We start from the raw sequence: 9695 nt of genomic DNA, 5'->3' as shown, positions 1-9695 counted from the left end.
CAGTGCTTTCCACTGTTGCTGCACATAAGATTCTGTTCACATGAGGGGCAACCTCTCGGCCATTCCCTTCTTCTTCATTAAGAATTCTGAGGGTCTTTTCAAGGAGGAAGGGCTGAGCACTCCTGTCTCCTTTTCTACCACATTTTCAGGGTCTTATGCACAGTTGGTTATCTGAATAAGGTTAAGGATGTGGGTCAGGAGTAGAGCCCTTTGTAACAAACATGGGCTCTGGGTTTCATCCACCAGCACTGCAAAAAAATAAAGTTAAATAAGTTACAGCAATGACCATAGATACCATTTGGTTGTTTAAGTGATTTATGCAATTATGTGACTTGATTTGAGAATGTTTTTATAAGTTTCCCCAACCAGAGATGCACCAGGGCACACAGCAGACCTCTGAAGCCAGTCATCACAGAGGCAGATGCTCAACAGCTGGACAGGCTGTTTGCACTCAGTTTGTGCTCAGCTCTTCCTGAGGTTTCTGCCACTGTGTCACTCATAGCACAGTAGTACACAGCCGAGTCTGACACGTGGACCGCGTCTTTCTGCAAGTGGAAGGAAGTAGTTCCTTTACTGTATGTGGCTTCAAAACCTTTGCTGCTTCCCCTCTCTTCATCCCTGAGGGCTTTCAGGAGGAGCTGCGGGCCTTCTCCGGGATACTGAATATACCAAAGAAGAGCAGGGAACGCTATCACTGTGGTTGAATAAGTGCAGTTTATTGTCAGGGGACTTCCTTCTGGGATGCTGATTTGGCCTCTTATTTGGGTCACAGAGTCTCCATGGGTCTTTCCTAGAGCACGGGGTGGGAAAGAAGAGAAGGAGAGAGAGAAAGAATGTGTCACCTTGGAAATAAAGCTCTGACCTTTATGGATAAAGATGTTTCCGGTATCATGGGAGAAAGAGTCAAATTTTTGAAGTCATTTTACTTACCAAGTATGAAGAGTATCACCATCACTGAGCCTGGAGACGCATTCATCTTTAGAGTGTCACCTAAGTAATGTTCTTGGTTTTAAACACAACGAAATAAATGCGGCTGTCATAGAGAAATGATGAATCTGCTCAGCCTACAAATCACATGGGAAATGAACGTGTGTTGGGAAACTGCACCCCCTGGAGGACAGGAACTGAACTGCAGATGAAAGTTCTGATCTGAAAGTCAAAAGATTGTCCTCCTCACTGACTTCATTGATAAGGCACATGTCAGTCTTCAGAGGATCCTTGTCAATCTAAAAGCAGCCGTCATAGCTCCTTAGGTTTTCATTATAGATTGATGTTCTAAGGACTCTGTTAAAAATACCTTAGGAGAGCATCCCAACGCCTTTGTAGTTCAGATTTCCATTATACATCGTTCCACGGGCTTTACGCATTTGTGCATCTCTTACGATCCAACTGCAGTTCTCTGAAATGCCATGAAAGCACTTCAGGAAGTAAGGAAGCCAGCTCATGCTGGATGGTCCTGTTTTTCAGAACAGTTCCCAACCTCTAGGGCAGTGAGTGACATTTACAAGGTACCAGTGCATATTGGGTAAATAAAACAAAAATAAAGAATAACCAGTATGGGATGCAGGATCACTAGTACTTGAAAGACCATGCTTCATTCCTCTGTTCTAAAATAATACAAATTTTGGACTGGAGAGATGGATCAGCAGTTAAGAACACTGACTGCTCTTACAGAGGGCCTGGGTTTGAGTCCCAGCACCCAGATGGCAGCTAACAACCATCCATAACTCCAATTCCAGTTCTGACCTCTCTGAGCATTTCATGACACGGGTGCACTTACACACATGCAGGCGATACACTCATACACATAAAATAAAAATAAATAATATTATCTTTTCAGATTATCTAATCAAGATTCAAGTACTCTTAAATTTCAGAATCACTGAAAATCAAAAACTATGAGTCTTACACAGAACACTCTCCATAACTTGATAATTGAATCCTTCTAGAATGATCTGACATCTATGTCTTATTTGCCCCCTAGTTTCATGACTTCAAAATAAGAGTACCAACTATGTGAATCAGACAATTGCTGATCCTGTTCTCCAGTGGAGACCCTGCAGGAAGGATGCTTTTCACATCACTGAGGTCTTAGCCCAGTGTGTTTTCTGACACTCACTGTCCACAGATTTAGATGAAGGAGCTCACGAGTCCAGCATCAACCTGTGAAGCTCCCTGGTCCAGAATTAACCTGTGAGTAGTTTCTTGGATACAGACTAAGTAACAAGTTCAAGGCCTGATGTTGTTTGAGTTCATGTCTCCCTTCTCCGTCTCTTCCACATTACAAGTCACTGTCAGAACTTGATCCAGACCTGTGCTAAACGGAAATTATGAGAAGTCAGAAATAAAATTCTATTCTTAGATATGGCAACAAAATGAAAATCTGAACAATATTGGGTCATTTCCTTTTCAGAGAATGAAGAATTCTAGAGATGGATGGTTGTCCAACAATATGAAAGTACTCAATAATACTTAACTGTACACTTCCATTTTTTATTAGCAATTTTTAAATTTATTACTTGAGAATTTCATACATGTAAACTATGTGTTTAGGTCACAAAACCGCCCCCCTGCTCCCTCCCTTTCAATGCTTCCCGCATCACTCCACCTTATATATTTTGAAGTGGTAAGCTTTATATTTGTACATTTTATCACAACTTAACACACGTATAAAAGTTGCGAATGGAGAACCAAGAATGGGAGAAGAGCAGAGCGTCTGACTGCACATCAATCTCCTCCCTGCCCTCCTCCTGGCCCTCATGGCCTGTCCAGCCACCTGTCCACCCGCCACCCAGAACACCTTCCACTGTGGCCACCTCAGCAGGTTCGTACTTGAACAAAGGCATCAAGCAAATGTGTATGTCCCTGCCTCAGGGTGAGAGAGTCCAAGCCAAGTATGTCTAGATCGATGGTACTGGGAAGGACTGCGCTGCAAGACCAGCACTCTGGACTGTGAGCCCAAGTGTGTGGAAGAATTACCTGAGTGGAACCTTGATGGCTCTAGTACTTTTCAGTCTGAAGGCTCCAATAGTGACATGTATCGCATCCATGTAGCCATGTTTCCGGACCCCTTCTGCAAAGACCCCAACAAGTTGGTGTTCTGTGAAGGTTTCAGGTATGACCAGAAGCCTTCAGAGACCAATTTACTGCACACCTGTAAATGGATAATGGACATGGTGAGCAGCCAGCACTCCTGGTTTGGAATGGAACAGGAATATACTCTCATGGGAACAGATGGGCCTCCTTTTGGTTGGACCTCCAATGGCTTCCCTGGGCCTCAAGGTTCATGTTACTGTGGTGCTGGGGACGACAAAGCCTATGGCAGGGAAAGTGTGGAGGCTCTGCCAGGCCTGCTTTATGCTGGTGTCAAAATCACGGGGACAAATGCTGAGGTCATGCCTGGCCAGTGGGAATTCCACATTGGGCACTGTGAAGGAATCCACATGGGAGACCATCTCTGGGTGGCCCATTTCATTTTCATCATGTATGTGAAGACTGTGGAGTGATAACAACCTTTGATCACAAGCCCATTCCTGGGAACTGGAACGGTGCAGGCTGCTATACCAACTTCAGCACCAAGGCCATGCGGGAGGAGAATGGTCTGAAGGATACTGAGGAAGCCATTGAAGACCAAGCAAGGGGCACCAGCACTACATTCACGCCTACGATCCCAAGGGGGCCTGGACAATGCCCGACGTCAGACTGGATTCCACAAAACCTCCAACATCAACATCAGCGACTTTTCTGCTGATGCCAACCGTGGCACTAGCATGCGCATTCCTGGACTGTCGGCCAGGAGAAGAAGGGTTACTTTGAAGACGGCCGCCCTTCTGCCAATTGCGACCCCTTTGCGGTGACAGAAGCCATCATCCGCACGACTTCTCAATGAGACTGGAGATGAGCCCTTCCAGTGCAAAACCTAAGTGGACTAGACTTCCAGCGATCCATCCAGCCCTTCCTAGCTCTTTATCCCAGGGCTCTCTTCTCTCTTCCAGGTGTCCTAATCATCCCCGTTATAACCTACCAGGAAGAAGAGCAAAGGTTTTTATTCCTCTTGCCTAGTCAATCTTGCTTTCATCGGTCAGGATAATGGGGTCAAGTTCTTCATCACTACACACACAGTCCCATTTTTTTTCCTAGCACTGAAGTTTTCTAATGCTAGTGGGCTGGGGTGGGGGTAGGGAAAGGTACCTACTGCTTCTATCCTGTCAGGTGTGTGTGTCCAGTAGGTGTGGCTGTCTGCACAAAGCAGGTGTGTTTTTGAAGGAGAGGGAGGACATTTGCTTCTTCAGGGTAGCTGACAGGGCAGGTCTGCCTGTTTAGGTTGGCATTTCCACTATTGGTGCCAAGCTATCATTTTTTAAGGTCAAACCAACTTTATTCCAAATGGAAGTTAAGGTGGGGGAAGAGGAGCTGGAGGTTAGTCTCCTGTGCCATGTTTTCTTTGCTTGGGGCCACATGCCCTCCATGATCACAAGCTCAACACATAACCTGATGGATAACCCTACTTTAAAGGAAGAAAAAGTTCTTATTTCCTGGTCCACCATTTATAACACAAAGCAGAATAGTGTTTTTATATTTAAATGTAAAAATAAAAAATTTATACACACATGGGTGTGTGCATATATTTGCTTTTCTAAAGGAGGAAATCATCCTAATCACAAGGTGAAGAGACTGGTTTAGAAATAAGGATCTCCTTTTGAGTAGGGGTGAGGAATACAGTACTCAAAAGTTGGTTATCTGGGGCTCTGGTCCTATATTACCATGTAACAGTTTCACTGCCCACTCTTCTGCAGGGCAGACGCTGGACGCTTGACGGGTAGATGCACCCTTGCAGTCACCTGAGCCCCATGACGCTTGACAGGTAGATGCACCCTTGCAGTCACCTGAGCCCCATGCTTAAGTTTAGAAGATGTGTACTTTGTCCACACATGGGTTTAGAAGTATGAGTTTGCTGGTCAAAATGGACATTGTTACTTACAAGGGAGTATTGGGGGTACTGGGGTTATTTTTGGGGTGGGACTAGCATATCACTAAAGCAGGCATTTTGATACATTAAATTTTTTAAAGCAAAAAAAAATGTGAACATTGTTTCCTTTGAAGGTTTCAAGCCCCACCTAGGCTTTCCAGCCTCAAGCCTGAGAGATACAATACAGGATCATTTATTAGACAAACTCTCATTCTAAATTTGAGGGTGAGAAAGTAGGGTTAGAGGTGGAAGGAGAAAGTCACAGAGAGTGAGCATTCAGGGTTGTGGAGCATTTATTATTGTGACAGACCTGGGGCTGTGCAACGCCATCCACACAACAGTCCTAAAGTCTCAGAAAGGAGGGGCGATGTGAAGGATAATATCAGGGAAGGGGAACTCATGTTTTCCCTTTTACAGTGAACTTCTAAGAAACAGCAATCATTGATTTATGGGTAGGATTGGCATGGATCACGCATATTTCCATGTAGAAAATGAACTCTTCCATGCTAGAGATTATAATGAGGCTGCAACATAGAATTAGTTTCCAGCACAAAGTGTGTTACAGTATGGACAGTCAATGAATTTTTTAGTAAACAGATACAGAAGAGAATTTTTAAAGTCCTGTTGTATTATTTGTTAAGACATTTCTGCTTTTTAAATTGTTGACATAAATATTTTCATTTCTATTCAAGACTGAGCACTTTATTGTAACATCTTTTAAAATGTTGTCTTCAGCCGGGCTTGGTGGCACACACCTTTAATCCCAGCACTCGGGAGGCAGAGGCAGGCGGATCTCTATGAGTTCGAGGCCAGCCTGGTCTCCATTAGTGAATCCAGGCCAGCCGAAGCTACAGGGAAATCTTCTCTCAAAAAGACCCCCTCAAAAAAATGTTTTCCTAAAATTAGGCTAGCTTAATCAATAAAGAAAATCTAATGGTATAGTTTCATTGCAAATCGTCTGCACTTTGAAAGCCAGCTACATAACCACATATGATTTGCAAATAACTGTTTTTGTACTTGGTCTACCAGCAAATATTAAGATAAGATAGAAAATTCAATTTTAAAACGTATGAACACCAATATGTAGGATTCAATTTAGGATCTTAAATTTAAGACAAAGGAAACAAACTTTAAATTTTAATTTCAGAATATAAATGGTCCTTTATGAATTGAGAAAGAACGTATTTTAGAATAAATAGAAGAACCTGATCCTTAGACATTAATGTGTTCATCAAATGTCCTTCAGCTGTCCTTGTTATGAAACTTTCTGGTTCTTTTTAAATGGAGAGCTATTACACATGACAAAACACAGACATGACTATGTAGAAATAGAGACTACTAAATTAAAATTAAGACCGAAGGTTTGCAAATATCACTCAGGAATCCAAAATAATCATTATGAATTGGAAAAAAACGGCACTTCCTGAACTAGAAATAACAAGGTGCCTGCATTTTGCAGATAGGAAGAACGTGAAGCACCAGATCCTGCCCTGTGCATTCCTGCATCTGGCTCCTCATTTTTGACTATGTCCGTATGTATATAAGCATTCTGTTGGGCATCTTATATAACAAAAGGAAATAATTTTTTAATTTTTTTTAAAGACAGAGTCAGCTGAGCTGAAACTTTCTATGTAGGCCAGGCTGCCCCCCAGTCTCACAGAGATCTGCCTGCCTCTACCTTCTGAGTGCTGAGACTAAAGGGGTGTTCCAGCTAAAATAATTAACTTTTGAACAACAATCAGCAAATAAGAGCTCTGGCTTTTCAGGGTCACTTCACACTTAGCTTTCTTATTTATGCTTTGAATATCCATGCTAGTTTCCATTTACGACAATAAGACAAATGCTTTACTATAATTTCTGTGACACGGGAAAAGAGGTGGGTCTCCAATCTTAATGGTAGGTTTGAGGACAGGCGGCAGGTGTCTGGGGAGCAGTGCGCACTTGCTGCACAGAAGTAGGTAGCTGAGTCTCCAGGCTGGGTTTCTGTGAAGTGCAGGGAGAAGCGCTTGGCTTTCTGATCCAGTAAAACGGTGAGTCTTTGGTTTTGCTTTCTGGCCACATTTGCACGGATGTCTGTCACAAGCTGGACAACCCTTCCAGCTTTGTGCTTGTACCAAGGGAAGTACGCTGAAGTACTGTCTACTCGAGTAAGTGCAGCCGATGGCTGGGCTGGCTCCCTCCTGCACACTGAGGGTAGAGGGGTGCTGCTCCACGGTCTCTCCCTGGATCTCCCCTATGTGGGAGGGAAAAGAAAAGGAAAACATTGTCAGGGCACGACTTTGAGGAGTCGCCTTTTACAATAACTAGAGGAAAGCATTTTTCGTGGGCATCTAAGTAGCATCCACTAATATTTTCTATGGACCCCAAATCGTCTACTCACAGTCTGGTTGTAGCCACAAGAATAGGAATAAAACGTGATTGGATGTCTTCAGTGCTCTTCCCAAGGGGAGTCACTTGTAGACTTTCGAGCCTGCTACCAACTAGAGGGACCCGAGTTCCTTCCCTGGACATCATAAGACAGAGTGAGAGGACGAACTCCTGCACCTTGCCTTCTCACGTCTGAAAACATGCATCTGTGCAAATACACATTCTCAAATAAGATAAATTAAACAAAAGAAAAGTGAATCTGAAAAGATAATCACTGATTTAAAACAAAGATGGAAATCCCCCAGAAATAAAACTGGAAGTGATAGATGACTGATTTTCTACTTTATCCTGACTGTTCACACTTATCCAGGTTATAAGACCAGCTCCCTGAAGTCCTTTTGCCCAGTTGCATGGCCCTTAAATCAAGAGACTCCATCATGGGTCTGGAGAGATATTTCAACTCACCGTTGAGCACTGGCTGTTCTTTGAGAGGCCAGGTTTGGTTCCCAGAACCCACAAGGTGGCTAACAACCATCCATAACTCCAGTTCCAGGAGATCTACTTACATACATGCAGGCGAAATGCATATAGTATAAAACTAAACTAAATAACAAAAAGAGGCTCTGTTACTATAGTGTCTAAAAGAAATAGTGCAGCATCTCTTCCTCAGGTTCCTATCCAAAGACAGCATCGTGTCTCCCTCCTGTGCCTTCACCATCATCTTAGGAGATGATACTTGCTGTGCAGGTTGAGTCTCCCGGTCTTTGCCACCAGCAATAGGAGGTTTCTATCAGTGTGGGGCCAATGCAGTGGGCTGTCACTTCCATCAGAAAAGTTGTGGTTTCCTTCAAAGTTCAGGATGGGGGAGAAATGAAAAGCAAGAACCTAACCTCTCAAAAGTTGCACAGCTATTTTCTTGCAATTTGAAGAAAGACTTATGTTGAGTTTAGATATGAAAATAAAAGGAAAGCCACAGCAGGCCTTTAAGACTGTTCTTTTAATGAGGCTCTAGGTGCTGAAATCTAAATGATATACATTAAAATAGCATAGTTCAAAAGTTATTAATCAAATAACATAATCATCATTCCAAAAGGTGTACCGGGCTGCGTTAGCATCCATAATACATTTTAGTTGCAAAGTGTGGTAGTTTCTACTGCATCAGCATATTAGCAGTTTCTCGCCTTCCTTATTATATATTCAGCACGATTGTAGTCAACATAAAACCCTCCCTGTACTACCTGATAGCTGGCAGATCTTTAGTTTTTATTCTGCTTTAGAATGATCCTTGAATTTAAAAAATGTGTAACATCCTATGCCCAGTCATTAAACACTACCAAACTTATAAAGAACTTCTTCCAACTTCTCGGGTACCATTTGAGAAATGCCATTTTATTTGTAAGAAATGCTGCATCTGTGACTTAAACTCTTTCACTCTAATTTGAAGGTTTGAGGTGGAAGCAATGGAATCATCTGCCAGGAATCTGGGACTAAGGCGCAGGCACTTCCGGTCAGCTGGAACAAAGAGTCTGAAGACCAGGGTACCGCACTTAAGCTGATCAAAGTTAAGGATGGGGCAGGGGTCACTTGTCAAAACCGTGCCTAGGAGAAGAGGGCGCATGCGAGAAGGGGGCGTGTCTCAAAACGGGGCGGGGCCAGCACCTGACTCTTCTGGCTTGAAGAGCCGCCACCAGAGGGGCGGCGCGGCTCGAGGTGGGGCGGGGATCGGGGGCGGGGCTACGCTCGGGGAGGGGCGGGGCCTAACCCGGGAGGGCGGAGCTGGGCTCTGCGCGGTGTCGCGTGCTGGACGTCGTCCAGTGTGAGGAGGACGCGCCGGAAGTGGCTGTGGCAGGGGCGCCTCGGTCTGGGAAGGCGCTTTCTGAGGAATTCTGCGGTTCAGGGGGCGCGGCAGCGCCTGGCTCTCCCCAGCGGTCCTTGCAGCAGCCATAGCGAAGAGCAGAGTCGCCCAGCGGTCGCAGACCGGATGTGACAACCGACCGCGGAGGAGGACCGGGCGGGGACACCCCGCCGCGCTGGACAGCAGGGAGCACCGGAACGGTGAGTGGACCTGCCGGCTGGAGCTGAGGCTAGCCCAAAGGCGGCTGGTGCCGGGAGGGGCTCCTGAGGGGAAAGGACCCCGACAGGTCGCCGGGAAGGAGGGACGTCTCGGCTTCCAAGAATCCCAGCAGGAGAGTGGGGTACTCGGTGTGGGATTCCGCACCGCACAGGACCGGACACCTAGTAGGTGCTTGTGCAGTAGAATTTAGTTAGAAGGAATGACAGCGACTTGTGGACGCCCAGGGAGACGGAGAGGTCGGCTGCCCAGGCTAGTGACACAGGTGTTGAAGGGACTGGGCATTCC

At 45.0% G+C, this 9695-nt stretch overlaps 2 pseudogenes and 1 gene segment (V, D, J or C); 2 read left to right on the top strand and 1 right to left on the bottom strand.

The window, feature by feature from the left end:
- Positions 1-425: 425 nt before the first annotated feature.
- On the bottom strand, positions 426-1117 carry LOC115070296. The segment is given in 2 exon segments: positions 426-790; positions 931-1117. Coding segments are annotated over 2 exon segments (411 nt in total).
- Positions 1118-2682: 1565 nt separating this feature from the next.
- LOC103733829 lies at positions 2683-3923 on the top strand (annotated as a pseudogene).
- Positions 3924-9220: 5297 nt separating this feature from the next.
- The window catches only part of LOC103733826, an 11673-nt pseudogene continuing 11198 nt past the window's right edge, over positions 9221-9695 (top strand).

The sequence above is a fragment of the Nannospalax galili genome, unplaced genomic scaffold (assembly GCF_000622305.1).
Source record: "Nannospalax galili isolate Female #2095 unplaced genomic scaffold, S.galili_v1.0 scaffold1256, whole genome shotgun sequence".
Taxonomy (NCBI): domain Eukaryota; kingdom Metazoa; phylum Chordata; class Mammalia; order Rodentia; family Spalacidae; genus Nannospalax; species Nannospalax galili.
The sequence above is the reverse complement of the archived record's forward strand: the minus strand, read 5'-3'. Positions and strand labels throughout refer to the sequence as shown.